At 48.5% G+C, this 17780-nt stretch overlaps 1 protein-coding gene across 1 annotated transcript in view; it reads right to left on the reverse strand.

Moving 5' to 3' along the window:
* Window positions 1-5044: 5044 nt before the first annotated feature.
* Window positions 5045-17780, reverse strand: part of NPEPPS (aminopeptidase puromycin sensitive) — a 33204-nt gene continuing 20468 nt past the window's right edge. Inside the window, exons 9-23 of the mRNA XM_080633657.1 lie at window positions 17102-17216; window positions 15970-16134; window positions 15544-15648; window positions 15222-15282; window positions 14289-14398; window positions 13633-13696; window positions 12912-13051; window positions 12243-12377; window positions 10530-10749; window positions 9791-9933; window positions 9313-9369; window positions 8735-8842; window positions 8352-8507; window positions 8190-8237; window positions 5045-5966 (exon numbers count right to left, since the gene is read on the reverse strand). Of these exons, the coding sequence (XP_080489783.1) occupies window positions 5814-5966; window positions 8190-8237; window positions 8352-8507; window positions 8735-8842; window positions 9313-9369; window positions 9791-9933; window positions 10530-10749; window positions 12243-12377; window positions 12912-13051; window positions 13633-13696; window positions 14289-14398; window positions 15222-15282; window positions 15544-15648; window positions 15970-16134; window positions 17102-17216 (1780 nt within the window). The 3' untranslated portion in view covers window positions 5045-5813. The remainder of the gene's footprint in view (window positions 5967-8189; window positions 8238-8351; window positions 8508-8734; window positions 8843-9312; window positions 9370-9790; window positions 9934-10529; window positions 10750-12242; window positions 12378-12911; window positions 13052-13632; window positions 13697-14288; window positions 14399-15221; window positions 15283-15543; window positions 15649-15969; window positions 16135-17101; window positions 17217-17780) is intronic.

Raw genomic sequence — 17780 nt, forward strand, 5'->3', positions numbered from 1 at the left:
AGGGGAAGGGGGGGGTTTAGGGTCAGACGGGGCCTGCCCCGCGGACGCGGCCGAGGCGGGTGGTCCCCTCCGGGCGGGGGGAAAGGGGAAGGGGGGGGACGGAGGCAGCGGCGGCGGCTCCGGCTGCTGCGGGCGGCGGAGGGAGACAGAGAACAACCGGGGTTGGGGGGGGAGGTTCGGCGGTGGCCGCGCGCGCGCACACACACACACACCGAACAGGGGCCGGGCGGGCGGCGGAGGGATACCAGCCGCGCGCGCCCCGCGCCGCCGCGCTGATTGGCTGGCAGGGAGCGCGATCGCCATTGGCCATTGGAGGGTAGTGGAGATGGTGGGGGGGGGGGGGGGGGAGTGGGTGTAGGAGAAGAGAAGGGCGGGAAAGGAAGGCAGGGGGCGGGGCTTCCGGCGGCGAGCGCGGTGATTGGACGGTGGCGAGGCGGGCGCCCCCCGGTGGCGCGCGGGGAAGGGGAGCGGCGGACACGTGGGGGGCACCGGTAGCTCCGGGGCGGCCCCGGTGAACCGTGGGAAAGGGGGGGTCCCGCCTGCCCCCTGCCCGGCCACGTGCTGCGCCGCACCGGGGAGCCGAGAACCGGGCCGGAGCCGGTGGTCCCCGGTGCCTCGGTGCGGCCCGGCCCCGTTCGTTAACAGTTTGAGCCCGGTAACGGCGGCTCCGTGGCCTGCAGGGATCTTTCCCTGTATGGCCCCGGGAGGGAGCAATTAGTAACGCGATCAGGCTGCGGACGGGGAATAAAGGAGCAGCGAGGCCGCAGGGAGAAGGGAGGGTGCCCTGGCGGCCCGGCCCTGCCCCCGGTAATGAATCATCCCTTGGGTGTGTTTTGCGCCCCAGAAACGGGATGGGGGTGAATGCGGCAGCTCTGCATAGGAGTGTGGGGCCCAGCACAAAAGGGACATGGAGCTGTTGGAGCGAGGCCAGAGGAGGCCATGGGGATGCTGCGAGGGCTGGAGCAGCTCTGCTCTGGAGCCAGGCTGAGAGAGCTGGGCTGGGGCAGCCTGGAGAAGAGAAGGCTCCTGAAGGGGAGACCTTAGAGCAGCTCCAGTGCCTAAAGGGGCTGCAGGAAACCTGGAGAGGGGCTTGGGACAAGGGCCTGTAGGGACAGGCCAAGGGGAATGGCTTTAACCTGCCAGAGGGGAGACTGAGATGAGCTCTTAGGCAGAAGCTCTTCCCTGTGAGGGCGCTGAGGCGCTGGCACAGGGTGCCCAGAGAAAGATGTCCATACATCGGGATTTGAACCCTGTTTGTCCTGCTGCAGTGCTTCCTGCATCTGTCTCAGCTATTCCATATGGAAAACCAAAGCTGAGCCTAACCTCTGGAACGAGGGCCTGTGAAGCTTTGACATGGGGAAGCCATGCTCATGGCCCACAGTGCTAGCAGGAGGAGGGCAGAGGATGCTGCTCCCCAGTAACACAGCAGCAGAGCCTGGATGGGCAGAGCTGTCAACAGTTCACATCACCGCCTCTTTTTAAGACCAATGACTATTTACAGCTTGACTCACGGAACAGAACGGACGCGCTATGACAATATTCAGCCTGAAGGAACGGAGTTCTCTCCTAGCACATCCAAGTCAACTCGCTGAGCAGCACTGGGGAGGAAACAGGGTGCAACTCACTCTCATGCAGAGGGAAAGAGGGACGGGATGGGAGCAGGGGAGCCTCACGCAGCTGCAGTTGGGATGCAGCTCCAACGTGCTTCTCTATTGCCCTCCCCACTCCTGAGGCTGTAGGACACAGCCCGGAAGAACATGGCTTCCCTGACCATTGCAGCCCCAGGATGACTTTCCATAGGGACCGCTCCCATAGGAAAGCCAGGAGAGGAAGATTCAAGAGCCTTGTGCAGATCTGCCCTTGGTAGCAATGAAAGCCCCAGACCCCAGTGTCAGATGAGGATGAGCGAGGCTCTGGAGCTGGCTCCCCCCCCCGGTAGCGCTGGGGCTGAAGCTGTGAGCTCGATGCGCTGGTTTTCCCCTCATGGCCATAAATGGAATACTCAGCATTCACATTACAGAGGCTTGGATCATCTCCTGCCTTCATAAACAGCCACAGACACTGGCAGAGAGCTGCTGGAGCCAGGGACAGGGTCCTTGGGGTTAGTTCTGCATGGTTAGATCAAGAACTAAGCGGCAGGTTCCCCTCCTGAGCCTATGGGGCTGATCTACCTTCAGGAAACCCTACCTCAGTTCCAAGGGATGGGAATGATCTTTGCCTTTATATCCACCCAACACTTGGAGTTCAGTGGAAACCTCTAAGGAAGCACCATAAATCCAGAGATTCCCTGATGCCAGGTTGCAGAAGTTAACACAAGAAGCAGCTCATTGACACGAACCACCACGTGCACTGAAGGACAACGCGTGCATCCTCCATCGGGACCAAAAGCTTCCATCAAAGCTGCTGAGTGCTCAGCATGTCCCTAAGCCTGAGCTGCAGCAGCAGGGTGGGTTCCTGTGTGCTCTGTCTCAGGAGCAGCCGAGAGTCTCATTTAGGTGCTGTGATGGAGAAGTTCCTGGATGCGCGTTCCTAACAGGTGATTGAAACGGAAACCTGGAATGGTTGGAATCCCACCAGCACAGGTGACTCTGTTACACAAGGCTGAGCAGAGGCGCTCACCTGGTCCTCCTTGCTTAGAGCACATTCAGTCTTAAAATGACCTCACTTTTCCTTCCTGGTTTGGGTGCCTGTAAAGGAAGAGTCCCCAACACAACCACAGGGGAGAGCTGAGCACAGCTCTCTTTGGCTCCGAGTTTTGGCACATCCATGTATTTTCCCCACACATTTTCACTGGAACATGAATCATTTTAACCTTAAACCACAAATTTAGCGCAGCAAATTGAGCCCAAATGGGACTCGCTGAGCCAGGCGCTGCTCAGCCTGGGTTTGGCATCGGTTGGTCATGGTTCCATGGGGTTGGAAGGGTGCTCATGTTGATGTTGTCACTGAAGGATGAGCCCCACATCATCTGCCTTTGCTAACCAGGACCTGCTTGGCAGTGGAAAAGGTGGGTACCAGCCCTATGGCTGCCACAAGCCATGATCCTGGTAGCCAAAACTCCTTTATGATGGCCCATCATGGAGCATTGTCACTCATGCAAGTGTTTTGTATGTGTTTAAGGTACCTTTACAGCAGGACATGGGTGTGAAGTCTCTGAAACAGCGGTGTAACAGCTAATCACAGGGACAGTCAATGGTGGGTAACACGGAAGCCTCACCGCAGCTCATGCCCCTGCACAGACACAAGTCAGTTCACGTTAAAGAAGCATTTGGGAAGTCAAGGCTGGGGTTTTGCTCTTTTTTGGGTTGTTTTCTTAAAGGTTCACAAGTTTCTTTCTTTGCTGCCCTCTGATTTTCTGTCATTTAAAACATGGAGCATATTCTGCACACAAGTATGGAAACGATGGAGATAAGGAAGCAGCTCTTCCCTGTGAGGGTGCTGAGGCGCTGGCCCAGGGTGCCCAGAGAAGCTGTGGCTGCCCCATCCCTGGCAGTGTTCAAGGCCAGGTTGGACACAGGGGCTTGGAGCAAGCTGCTCCAGTGGAAGGGGTCCCTGCCTGTGGAGGTTGCAGGGGTTGGAGCTGGAGGAGCTTTAAGCTCCCTTCAACCCAAACCAGTGTCTATGAAAAGGTTTCCCATTGAGTGGCCAAATCCCAAATCACTTCCATGAAGGATTCAAATCTCCTTTCTTTGCATGCAGAAGAGCCCAGGCCGGGTCAGTCTGCTGCAGACTATTCAGTTTGCTCACTGACCACAACCTTGTTATTTCTGGCCCTCTCCTTCCACTGCTTGCATGTCATTTGCATTGTTTAAAGTCCAAACAAGATCACTTCAGCTTGCAGCTCCAGTCCTTCTCGCTTCATACATCACCGCTCACGCTGGAATCACAGCTTTGCATGTTACTTTGTCGATGTGCAAGAAGCAGAAGAGAAACCAGCTTACTCCTCTGAAATCCCATCGGCTCTGCAGTGCTGACAGCAGGGAAAACCCGCAGGCGGGTTAACAGATGTGATGGGGATGCACAGAATTCCTGCTTCAGCCTTGTTTCAGCAGCCCTAGGGGTAGGAATGAACGTGATGCTGGTTAAGAGCTCTGCACATCGCTAGTGACTGCCCTCCTGCGTATCCCTGCTCTGGCTCGTCAGGGTTAGCAGCAGCAGCACCTGCACAATCCTATTCCTTCTTGCAGATCCCTCAAGTCTTCAGGTATTTAATAGAAATCTGCTTATTCACATTTGTTTTCCCTTTTCCTTTCCCTGGTTCTGCCCTGGTTAAAGCGCTCAACTCCACTCTTGCTTCACATTACACAAAGATCTACTTACACTTGGGGTCTGGGTGCTCATTCAGCTGCCCTAAGCCCTGAGAGCAGAGGAAAAGAAGGCTGAGAACAAGGTTTTCCTTGGAGCTGTTAAAGACGCCACGGACACAAGCCCCGGGGCTGCTCCCTGAGCAGTTGAGGTCCTTTGAAAGCAGCAACGCTCTTGAAACAGAACACAGGATGAGGCCATGGATTTCACATTGACAGTTTTATTAACGCCAACTGGTTTAATCTTCTTTTTCTTTTTAAACAATAGCACAAAAATGGTTGAGGGAAGCAGTCTGACATTAGTCTGATGACCTTCCGAAACACAGTTAAGCCACACCAACTACGAATTCCTGTTAAAGGGTAAAAAGAGACGGAACTCCAACCTTTGTAATTAGAGGGTGTTGTGTCTGGTTAGTAGACCACGCTGCTTTGGGAAGGGAATGATGGCACAGAGCTTGGACTTCATCAGCACGTCAGTCATCACTAATTTAAGGCTTCTGAATCAAATTACCATCGACATCACAGAAAGGAACAAGAAGCTACTGTTGCTACGGCCAGGAGGAGCTTGGACAAGCTGGGTCTTTTAGGCAGGTTAATGGTGTGACTTGAGGGGAGGCCTGCCCCAAGAGCAGCCGGGAGAACCAGCCACACAGGAGCCACCTCCTCATCTGCATGCATGGGGAGGGTGCAATTTAGGGAGGGAGTGGGGGGGGGGGGTAAAAAAAGAAAACCCAAACAAATTGCATGACTCTTTCTCTTCTTTAATGTGGCTATGAAAGATGTTTCCTTACAATCCTGTTATCTCTAAGAAGGACATCAGCAAGTGGATCCAAGGAGGAAAACCGAAGAGCAACAGAACATTTTGTCTTTGTGCTGAGAGGTAACACAAAAGGGAGGGAACTCGCTATCCTGAGGTTGGGGGGGGCTGCAGGAACATCTCTCCCCAAAACCTCGCGCTTCCAATGATGCACGGACTCTATGTTATACCAGCTACCTGCCTTCCCCAGTGACCTGTGCCACACCGCCACGCTCAGAGGCATTCACCCATTCCTGCCCCAGACTCGCCACAGAATTCCACTTAACCAGAAACCAGTGGTTTCCTGCGATTTAGCTTGGTTTTGGGAGGGGAGGGTGTAAAAACCAGAACATCTGTCAAGAAGTGTCAGGAGGGGGGTGTTAAATAGTTGAACCACTGACAAGGCTTGCGGAAGTTTCACAGTTTGGTTATGCTCTAGTTTATTACTATCGTATTTACACATTTTCCTCTCTCTTTTTTCCTTTCTTTGTTTTGTGTTTGTGTGGTTGGTTTTTTTTTTGCTGAATTGCTGATAATTTGACTAGGATTTCAATCTGGAGTGTGAGCAGGAACCAGTTAAACTACATTCATTGTCCAATCCCCACTGGCTTGAGAAAAAGACTCCAAATTCTTGGCATATGAATCAGGTGTTGGGTCGCTCCTCCCTCTCCCCGTGAGGCGGCAGCAGGACTGCAGCAGGGGCATGCACAGCTTCACACCATGGCTGGTGGGGCCTTGCGCTGCAGGAAGTACTGGTGGATGTTGTCGGCGTCCCTCTTGAGCCAAGCTGCATTGAGCAGGATGTTCTCACAGCACTGCTGCACTGTGCGTTCTGCTGATGGAGCTGGGTGGCTCTCAAAGAAGGCCTGTACGGAAAGCACACAACCATCCATCAGGGTGGAAAACAGGCACAGGGAAGATTAGAAGTCGCCAAGTTCCCCAGGTTGTACAGCCAGTGAGTGAGGTTCTACGCCTGAGCACTCATGAGACCCAGCTGTGCGCAGTTCTGGTGGCCTCAACATCAGGACTTGGAGCTGGTGGAGCAAGTCCACAGGAGGCCACAAGGATGCTCAGGGGCAGAAGCAGCTCTCGTATGGAGCCAGGCTGAGAACATTGGGGCTGTTCAGCCTGGAGAAGAGAAGCTGTGTGGAGACCTCAGAGCAGCTTCCAGTGTCTGAAGGCGGCTACAAGGATGCTGTAGAGGGGCTCTTCATCAGGGACTGGAGTGATAGGACAAGGGGTGATGGGGTCAAACTGAAACAGGGGAAGTTCAGGTTGGAGATAAGACAGAAGCTCTTCCCTGTGGGGGTGCTGAGGCGCTGGCCCAGGGTGCCCAGAGAAGCTGTGAATGCTCCATCTCTAGTGTTCAGGGCCAGAGTCTTGGGCAACATGGTCTAGTGTGAGGCATCCCTGTCCACGGCAGGGGTTTGGAACTGCATGATCTTAAGGTCCTTTCCAACCCTAACTATTCTATGATTCTATACCCACAGTCCTGCTCCCACCAGCATCACACACTGAGGCATTTGTAGGGTGCAAGTGGAGTTTGCAAGATGGGCAACTTCAGGTATAGAGAGGGAACAGCAAAACGCTCCATTTCTCTGCTCAGGAAAAGGAGCATTTCTACCCCTCCTCCTGCCCCACACCTTGTCCTTCCTGCCAGGGACAGCAAGCAGCACTTGAAGAGATGAGTTCAGTCCCTCATTGGGAAGCAACAAGCGAGCAGCAAATCAAGTGTGTATTTCTGGATACTTGGAAGAAGACACTAACAGAAGCCTCGAGTCATTCTGCAGAAGCATTTGTCTAGGTATCAGATTGCTGAGCCTTCTACCTCGGCCTCTTTCCAAGCTGCATAATGACCTCCAAGCACCAGCAGCACTCAGGAGTTCTGCTGAATAGTCTCCCATTTCTTCCTCCAGAAGCAACAATATCGATCCCTTGCAAATAGCTGAAGAAACTGCACCAGAGCCTGCTGTGACTTTGCATTTTAGAGTTGGTTAAAGGGCAGAGCAAGCTGGCATGGCCGGGAGTCATCCTCCTGCTCATGCAAGCAGGCTTTGGCAGATCACCTCACCCTCGTGTCCACTACAGGGTGACACAGAGACTCAGCCGCACGAAGTACACCAGCTAAAGGCCTGCTGTCTCAGGAAGCAGTCCTGGAAAGCAGCTGGGATTTGGTCTGGGAAGTGGTTTGTAAAGTGTTCTTTAAGAATAAAATAACTATAGAGGAAGATTCCTCTGTGAAATCACTTCTGCTACTAAATCCTTTCTAAGAAGAGATCACTGGGCGACAAACACTGATGGATGGAGTTCACGGCTCAGCTTGTCTTTTCACCAAGAATCCCTCCCAGGCATTTCCCTAACAGGAAAGTGATAATTAAGGGCCATATTTTTAAGTTTCTTCTTCCAAGGAGGAGTCCCTGTAAATGGGCACAGAGTAAATGATAAAAGCTCCCGCGTTCTCAGAGCTCTGCCAAGCCCAGCGCCTGCGCTCCCAAGCGCGAGGGGATGCTCGAGTCCAGCACTGAAATCCCATCACCTTGAGCCACTGACTTCACAACAGGCTCTCTACAAACACGTTCATCTGCTTTGCATCAAAGCCTTGCTCTTAGTACCCAGCACAAATGATCACATAAAGCTTTTTAACATGGAATTTAACCAATTCCTGCTGTGTTAATTCCCCTGGGTGCTAGTGCAGTCAGCCCCAAATGCGTTGTAGCAGTCTGGGGAGGGAGAAAGTGGCAGCTTGAGTCTCAGCTTACTACAGAAGTTGTGACAACTACTGGCTTTACTACAGCTATCTTTAAAGGTTGTCTTTTGAGGAGGCTTAAAATCCCTGCCAGAAACTGGGCTGGATTTGCTAGAAGTTTAAATGAGTGTAAGTAATGAAAGAGGAATCACATTGCTCTGAAAATGCCAATTTCACACCTTTCAATAAAATAACCTAAAGCAATCTGGGAACTGGGCAACAGACAAAATAGAGCCACAGTTCAAAGGACAAACTCATGCCTCTTCCAGCAGTGCTTACAGTCCAGGGCACACAGTATTTGTCACAGAGGAAGTTCATCGCTCCTTTCCTTACAATGTCTTACCTTAACTTCTGCAGCCATTTTATCATTTGCAAATCCATCCACTGTTAGCTGAAGGAAAAAACACCACATTAACCAAGGGTAAGCATTTAGCATTTCAGATCTAACAGTTTAGGTCTGGTCCTGTACATGAACAGGGACAGGGTTTGTCTCAGCTGCACGTACCTTTATTAGTCTGGATATTAAGAATCCACCTTGGTATCGATTATAAAGTTCCTCCCAGTTGTCCCTTACAAATTTCCAAGCAGCTTTCCTCCCCTGCTTGCTGCCTCCAGCTACTCCACCAATAACAGATACCGTGTCCTGGGGACGTACCTCTTCCTGAAGGTGAAAGTGCAGACAGGTATTCAAGAGTGTTCCAACAAATACAATGCCCTGGCTTTATGCACTTCTACATCGCATCTGTCAACACCACCTTCATCTTCCCCTCCCCAGCTTTAAGATACAACTCAAAGATTTAATCCTTAAGGCTATTCCTCCTATTCTAATGCATCTCAAGCATTCTGTCAGCAGAGGTGCAGGAAGCAGCAGCTTCCCCAATGACTTACTGAAAGTGCAAAGGTGAGAACTTTTTGAATCAGTTCTGGTTGAGAGATGGCTCCAAGAACTCGTTCGATTCGGTTCTTCTCCTCCTGCATGTCTGCTTGCTTGTGAAGCTTCAAAGCCAAAGGGAGTAATATTAGTGCACAGGATTAAATGCTGTCTTCTTACCCAGCACTGAACTAGAGCTGCTAGATTAGTCGTCAAGGGTAATACATGACAAATTGAACTTGTTCGTGAATCATCCCGCAGCTCTCCACACTACAGACCTCATTACATGTACATCAGCAGAAATTACCAGTAGTAATAAACTCATCTGCACCACTATATAAGGTCAAGTAGGACCACGCCTCCCAGCAATGAAAAAGAATCCTAAACTGAGAGCTGCAACACTCCACTAGGTGGCAATTTCCTACTACACACGGACCAAGGAAGCCCATGAGGAAGCCCAAGAGTTCACATCATCTGTAGGACATCAGCCTGAGCCTGTGTGCAGACAAACTACATCTTAGAGGAACTTGTAGGGTGGAATATTCAGCTTCTCGTTGCATAAGCTGGCAGTGGTAACAAGCGTGTATACACTCACCTTCAGCATAGTGTCTAAAGTAGTACTATCTCCATGCTTCAGAATAGTTAGATATACCTAAGACAGAGCATAAACAAGGAAGGTCCTTCAAAACCCACACTTTCAGAAAGGCAGCCATCAATTTCTACATGTTTGGGTTAGATTTCAGACAAGTGAACAGATCTGGCACTGATCCCTTCCATGTTAAAAGTGGATTTGAGAGATGCATCAACTCTTTCAGCTTATGAGTTAGGACTATGTATTGGCCATGAGAGATGAGGCTTACTTGATTCAAGAACACAGAGATGCTTGTACCATGCTCTCCAGTATCATTTTCTTCATAACTGGACTTCTCTAAGCTGCCACTACCTCTGCCAAAACCAGCTGGTCCCATACCTTGCCTCTAGCTTCCCTGTTCTTGGAAATCCAAGAGCTCAGTGCACACAGCCCTAAGACAGAGGGGACAGCCTTTAGAGAACCAACATTTACAGCAACCTACAGGACTCCTCAGATCAGCTGACAGCACATGCTTTCCTTCCACATGGTCCTTAAATCGGCGTCGGGCTTCTTCTAATGTCGCCTTGTGCCCAGCTTTTCCTAGTTTGCCCAAGACCAGCCCTCTCAGAAGTGCATCTAGATGACCTAATGAGTGAGGAGCAGGAGGAAAACAGTATTAATTGGAGACACAATTCAATAATTAAGTGTTCTTCTACCTAAAGTCATCAAGAAAGAGCTGTATAAGAATCCTTCCACATGCTTGAGGATATCTAAAGAAACCTTTTCTCACCCTCCTTGGTGCCAGCTGGAGAATACACTGGGCTTTTTAGGGCAAGAGGGTCAGGAGAAGATGATTCCAGGGCAAACACAACAGGCTAGGCCTGTAACCTGAGCTAAGGCACTACTAGTAACCATCTGCATCTACAACAGGGCTAGGACAAGTAAACATGCACACACATGGCTTTCCATCCTTGCAGTCTAATGAGTTTTAGGCACTCCAACAGAGGCAAAGCTAAAGAAGATTTGTAATCAGTCAGTGACCATTTTAGCTTGTGCCTGATAACAGGGGGTTATTGTGGGGGTTTGTGTTTGTCTGTCTGGTTTTAAGCATGGAAATACCCCTGAACACCTGCTTCAGCCTCTTCTTCCTCCCTTCTCTCCCCGTTCCCAATATCTTGATGGCTGATTTACACAGGAGTTTGCCAAAAGCACTACTGGATTTCAGAGTGTAAGTTTCCTACCCTCTCCAGGTCTGGGGTCCCATCCCAGTCTCTCCCCTATTGGTGAAAAGACATCTTTCACGAACACCTGGATTTCCTCATAGAAGTCTGTGTGGGACAAGAGAGTTGAGAGAATCTCCAGGTTACAGCTGAGGTCGCTCCACACAGTGTAATTGGGCTCATTCACAAAAGCTTCCATGACTTTTAGAACCTCTACAGTGCTAATGATTCCAGCTCGGGCCTGGGAGAGGAAAAGACACAGATTAATCTTCCTTCCAAACAGAATTAAGCCAGTTAAGAGCTCATCACATTATTTTATAGCCTTCAGTTTGCACAGCCTGCACATAAATTCTGGGTTCTCTGTTGCGGGGTTCTGCCAAGAGGAGTTAACACTGGAGTCAAAGCACCTCATGGCACACGATGCTTTTTATACACAGGTAAGCACTTTCCAAGGAGACAGCTACACAATTCTAAGCACATTTTACAACCAAGAAACAGAGGAGGAAATAAAATGACTTAACAGAATTGCAGCAGTGCTGGCAAGCACAAGCAAACCCCCAGAGTTATTCTCAGCCACCCACCACCAATCTTATTTTAACTAAAAACTGTAAAGATTTAGAGACTGACGTTTTGCTCTTTGGGAATGAAAAGCTGCAGAAGTCATCTTTGCTGCCTGCTGCACCCATGAAGCACTACAAGAAGTACCACTGCCTTTGCACCCCTGCCAGGGAGAGTTGATGTGAACTGCTTTACAGAGGCATGAAAACACCTCTACACTTAGGGCAGTTGATAACGCCTCCTGTAGATACCTCCAACCATTTCTGTTAATCTGGAACTAGACCAGTAATTTATGGTACTGGAAAAGAGGTAAAGATCAATTTTTATTATCTAAGCTATATTCACCTACGATAAAAACAGGATTAATACTGAAACCAAAAGAGGAATCTAACACAATGTTCTTACGTGTATGATTTGCTCATTGGGTTGCCCAGAGAAGCTGTGGCTGCCCCATTCCTGGCAGTGTTCAAGGCCAGGTTGGATGGGGCTTGGAGCAACCTGTGTCCCTGCCTGTGGCAGGGGTTGGAACTGGATGAGCTTTAAGGTCCCTTCAACCCAAACCAGTCTGGGATTCTATGGTCTGGGAAATGACTCGGGCTGCAGTCTCAAACCCCTTCAACTAAGCCACAACAGGAGTTACAAGCTGGAGAGGCAGGGTATCAAGCCCATGTTTTTACAAGTCTCCATACACTTGCTGACTAGCAAGAAGAAGAAACACACTGTGAAATGCAGAGTACAGCAGCTGATGGTTCAGAGCTGGCAACACCAGCTTTGGGGGCAATCCCAGTGAGAAGCCCCAACAGGCACCTCCTCCAGTGGAGGACAGTTACAAGCCCAACTGCATAAGGCACATGGTGCTGAGAGGGTTTGATAAAGTCGAGGGGATCATTGAAATCTCCTTATTTTGAGGCGTTAAAGAAAGCAGGTTCTCAAAATGGTTTTGGAAATAAGAACCCTACAGTTCTTCCTCTCCAGAGTGCAATAGGAGTTCTAGACACTGCTTCTATAGGGTTTAAGTTTTAGACTACAAGTTAGACCTTGTCAAAGTAATAGCTGTGATGTATGCAATAATCCCAAAAGCACCTTGCCTCCAGAAGCTGAGGCTGCCTCTTCAGACACCCATTTCTGCAGTTCCTGTAGCTCTCCTATTAAACAGAGCAGCAAAGGGTTGCTTACCAGAGAGAAAAGATCATTCTGCAGCCCAAGCCTGTCCACAGGGGGTAGGGAGAGGTCTTTGATGGCTGGTATTAAGCTCTCCAGCATGTCAGGGCTATACTGGGTACGGTAAAACCCAACTGTTCCAAGGTTTAACTGCAAAGTACCACAAGAGTGAACAAGAATTAGCAGTAAGGAACAAAGGAGGAAATGCTTTTTAGTTTATGGACCATGAGACCTTTCTCAGTTTGGTTGATGTCTGTAATAGACCTCAACGTACAGATTTGTACTCATCTGCCAACAGCAAAAGCCTTCCCACTAATGAAAGATGAACAGGACTATTTTTGCTCAGGATGGATTTTAACTAAACTGGGGCTGCCACAGGGTACCAGGAAAGCCCCCCCCCTCATTTCAACTCAAATGCTGTCTCTGGTTGCACACTGGTTTTCTGGCTTGGGCTTCTATAAGGTCCAGGTTTTCATTGTCTAGACTAGTCTGGGAAGGCAAAGGATTACACTAAGTGTTACAGAGAGGAGCTAATATTCAGTAGCAGCACAGAGAGGCCCTTCCATAAGAAAAACAAGATTGCAAGGGAGGGGGCAGAATAAAAGAAGAGGTAAATGAAATGTGAGGGAACCTGACAGTGACAAACTTCCTTCCAGGAATATGTTCTCCTTGGTGTCAACTCACCTTCACCCACTGGTCTGGTTTGGTGTCTTTCAAAACCAAGGTGAGCTCTGGTTTGTCCATCAGTATTTGCATTTTGGCACAGGTGGGGTTGTCACTTGTACAAATACTTATGGGAACCATCCACATGGGCAAATCCTCCCCTGAAAGAAGAAATAACAAAAAGGAAGGCCTAAGGACAAAGAAAGGGTGCACCCAACACTGAGATACCCTGCCTGACGTTCAGACAAGGCTCAGCAGCAGTTGAAGCAAGGCTACTTAGATTGAAACCTAAAAAAGCACAAATCTGAAGGAAAAGGGCAATTCTACAGCTAAACCCCAAGAATCTCTAAATCACCTTTCAAGCCAAACGCTTTAATTTCTCTAAGCATGGAAGATGGGTGGAATCTGTGTCTGCAGACAGTGCTGGCTGCTTCCAGAGGCATTTTTATCTCAGCACTTCTATAAAGCCAGCAGCTTCCACAGCTCCTCAGCACCAACCTTAAACTGGCCATCAGAAAAGCATCTTGGAATGAAAACCAAACCAAAGGCTGCAGACGAACGCTGTTCTCCATGCAAGGAGGACATGGAAACCACATGTGAGAGCAGTCAAGCTTGGCTTTTCTACAGTTTAACAGATACTTCCGACATCTGAACCCAAGCAGAGCACCTGCCTGTGGTTTCACCTCTGCTATTGCATGGCAAGCAGTGGACACACCATTCCTGCTCTTAGCACTCATCTTACCAGTATATGGTCCACTGGCACAGAATTTCTTCTGGACTAACTTCAGCACTTTGTCATCGTCTTGCTGAGGGAGGGAAAAGAAGGGAAAAAGAGAGAAAGGAATTCTCAGAACATCTCAGCTTCTCTATATCACAATTCATTCCTGTGCCCTCTGTTCAAAGGAGTAACTTATACTCCTCTAGAAAAAGGAGCTACCTCAAAAAACCATTCCAAAGCATTCCTCACTGTTACTGTTAACACACACACACCCCATTCCTCATTTGAATTTGTCTGACTTCAGCTTCCAGGCAGTAATCCTCACTCACCCAGCAATCTTGTAGAATAAGCACAACTGAACTGGAGGGAGAAGCAAAACGTGTGGCAAAGGGAGCTAAGTCGGATATTCCCTCCCCCCAACACACACTTCACACACAAAGAGCCAAGAGGCAAGGTCAGCAAACTCCCAGCACATGATCTAGAGAGCTTGTGGAATAACTCCATGTTGCTTTGCATTAGGTTCCTCAAGCGAGCTGCACTTCCCCTCTCTTCAACACAGAACTGTCACTCGACAGTGACCCACTGTGCTGCCTCCTGATCACAGAGAGGGATTCAAAGAAGTGGGTGCTAAAGACAGAACCTGCAATCTGAAGTGCTGAAAACCACAGAGTTAGATTTACCTGTTCAGCTTCCACATAAATGAGTGGAAATCCCATTTGTTTGGTCCATGTGTTCATCACAGCAGCAATAGGTTTCCCACTAACTTCTTCCAGGCTTTCCCAGAGATCCTCTGCAGAGAGAAGTCTGACTCAGGACTCCCAGAGTCTTGCCATGTCAGGCACTATTAGGGACACTCTCTGGGCACCGGATGGGGGAGGTTGTATTGCTACTCCTGTTTGTCCTTCATGTTTTGGGTTGTGCTTTTATCAAACCATAACAAATGATAGGCAAGAAAAAGGCAATAGTTTAAACCACTCGGGGGGGGGAAAGAGGGAGAAGGAATTTTCTTTACTACTTAAAAAATGCAATCAAGACACATTGTGGCAAATGAGCAAAAAGGAGCATCAAATATTCAAAATGGTAAATAGAAAAAGCTTTTCCTTAAAGCTTTTCATCTATTATGCCAAGAGCTGATCGAACAACAGGGGCTGGTTTTGGCTGCTAGAGCACGATGTTCCACTTCCATATTTATGCCTGCTACACAAAAAGGGTTCGAGTAAAGAAAGCGCTGCGAGATGTTAGGGAAGACTTTGAACTGTTTAATCATACATGCAATCAATACTGCAAAAGGAAGCTTGCAAAAAGGCTTACTTGGCAAATCAACATACTCCATTTCTAAATTAGATTAGTACACAGATGGGGTTCTCAAGGGGAAATGCAGCGCTTGCAGATTACCCCAGCCACATACTCCTGAGACAGAGAACCCTTAAAGGATGCTGAGTCCTGGCTGTGCAGGGGACTCATGGTATGAAACCAGAAACAAGCCAATCAGTTCGTTGCATTTCAGTTCTTTTGGGTGGAAAAGCAGCTGTTTAAGAATCCATCACTTTAGCACTAAAGAATTTGTCTTCAGAAATCACTTCTCTGTAAAGCACATAACCACCACCAGTTACCTGTAGCTGCATTCTTCTGCTGGAACTTCTTTAAATACAGATTCATTCCTTTCCGAAAGTCCTGGAACATACAATTGAACATGTAATGGCACCAGGAGGGAGGGTTTTCAGTCCTCCCTCCACACTGCATTTGCATTCAAGAATCAGCCAAGGAATCTTAGGATCAGTATGTACATCTGTAACTCCTACGTTTTCCCACTATCTTATTTCTCCTTAGTAAGTTCAAAGAGAGCCCAAGTACAAAACATAGATTTAAGGGAGTTTTTTTACTGTGAAAAGATTTGACAATCTATGTTTGGCTTCTTAACAACAACCTTCTTACCTCATCACCAATGTAGTCATGTAGCATTCGGATTACAGATGCTCCCTTGCTGTAAGAAATAGCATCAAATATTTCATCTACTTCGGAGGGATGGCCGACACTAACCTGTGGTAAATGGGATAATTCACAGTCAGAACCATGTTAACTGCTGTTAACGTTTTGATTTTGCTTGTTCTAGTGTTTAAGGAGCTGACTTCTCCCTGTAGAAAGCACACGCACATCCATCACTAAATCATCTTAGTGGATTCTCTGCCGCTGGGCAGTTCAGCTTCTCCACATATGGTTGGGATAGGACTGGTTTATAGGTTAAACATACTTTAACTCAGGTTTTGGTATTCAATCGAATAGACTTTGCTTCAATCCTTTGGCTCAACGCTCACCCAAATGCAATAATACCCCAGTGGAAATAGAAGAAGACAGAATTACTTCAATAGGATGACTGTTGTCTAAGGCATCGAGCTCTTGAGCACGCGTGTAATCAGCAGAAACAAACTGAGTCCAGATATCATACTCAGGGAAACAATGATCGACACACAGGTACTCAATCCAGGAGGCAAATCCTTCATTCAGCCAGAGGTGGGTCCACCATTCCTGGAAAGAGAAGATGGCACAGTGAAGAACAAACTTCCAAACAGCTTCATGTAATCCACAATGAGTTTGCAGCAAAGACAAGCTGTTAAGGGCCTAGTTTAGTGCGAATCAGAGAAACACCTGTAAGCACAAATTCCACTCTGTAAAGAAGTCCTCAACCCAAGAAGTAATCGGCACCCAAAACCCCTTAAGTTTTACAAACTCTGAACGGAGGAAAATGCATCAGGTGCAAGTGAGATTGCAACTTAAGTTCAAATTGGCTGATTTGGGGCTGCAGAAGCCATGCATGTTTTACCAAACACACTGCTTGCCTGCAACACGAGGAACTCCCAAACGTGTGAAGTACCTGGATTCAAGCACCTGCTTGCAGGGTCTTGGGAAAAGGAATGTTGGATCTAATGAATGGAGTAAGCTGAAGCCATTTGTGAGCAGGAGGGGCTGACAGAGAGGTTTCAGGTTTTAGCACTAAATGGAATTTCTTTGCAGATTTCAGCCTTTGCTTGCTTTTATTCCCAGCAAAAGGACTTAAATACCCAAGCGTTCAGACAGGCAGTTCCCCACATATCCAGAGTAATTCAGATGAGCTACTACTGAGCATCTTCTCAGCTACTGGACCAGAACTTGCAAGGCTGAGCTGGTACTCAGCCTGCTTGGTATAAAAAGCTGATGAGTGAATTGTGCCTCCCTGAAAGGAAACCAGTGGGTTACTGCTTCCAAGCAACCTGGCTAACCAGAATCATTCCCATGGAACACCTACCCAACTCGAACTAGCACTGTATTCAAACAACTGAACATCACTTCATACCGAAAAGATCTAGGAATACTTCTAAAGAACACACTAGTAAAGAGGGAAGTGAAGTATTTGTTTTCAATATAGCATGCCTGCTACAAAGGAGCACTTGAACACACACACATGGTAGGAAGCACATGTCAAAGAGAACTAGAAGAACTTGTAACTGTTAGATACCATGGTCACAAGGTTTCCAAACCACTGATGAGCAAGTTCATGTCCTACAACCAGAGCAACCCACTGGCGAGATGAAGAACAGGAATTTTTGGGGTCAATGAGCAATGCAGTCTCCCTGTAGTTAAGAGAGAAGGAAAAACTCAACAGAGTGGTACATGCCCAGAGAATAAAACACAATCAGAAGTAGGTTAAATGATCTAAGCAAGCTAAAAAGTGATCAGTGCAACTGAGAAAAACCAAAAGCTGTTTCAGTTTAGACATTATTTGGGAAGTTCCACAGCTGTTGGAACACTTTGGAGCAGTAATTCCTTATGGCATGCAAGAAAACCAGCGCAAAAATCCAGGCAGGAACAAGCAAGCTTTTTCCTTCATTTATAAAATAGCTCACCTACATAATCTAGCACCCTTAACTCCCTTTGCACTGCATGATGGATGCACAGCAAGTCTCTCCCTCCCTCCTCCCCAAAGGAATTCCAGCTCTTCCAAGTGCACAACCAGCCGTGTTACACTCGCCACTGCACACGAGTCTCCAGACAGGGCACACACACGTAGACACACAAGCACTCCCTAGGTCAGGCACACAAGCTAGAACCCCCCTGTCATGAGCAGGATTTGGTGGCTCACTCAAAGGGGATCTCAAAAGGGATGGTGCCTGCAGGTTCTGCCAACCCAAAGGGGT

This window comes from Psittacula echo (assembly GCF_963264785.1).
Source record: "Psittacula echo genome assembly, chromosome: 23".
Lineage (NCBI taxonomy): Eukaryota > Metazoa > Chordata > Aves > Psittaciformes > Psittacidae > Psittacula > Psittacula echo.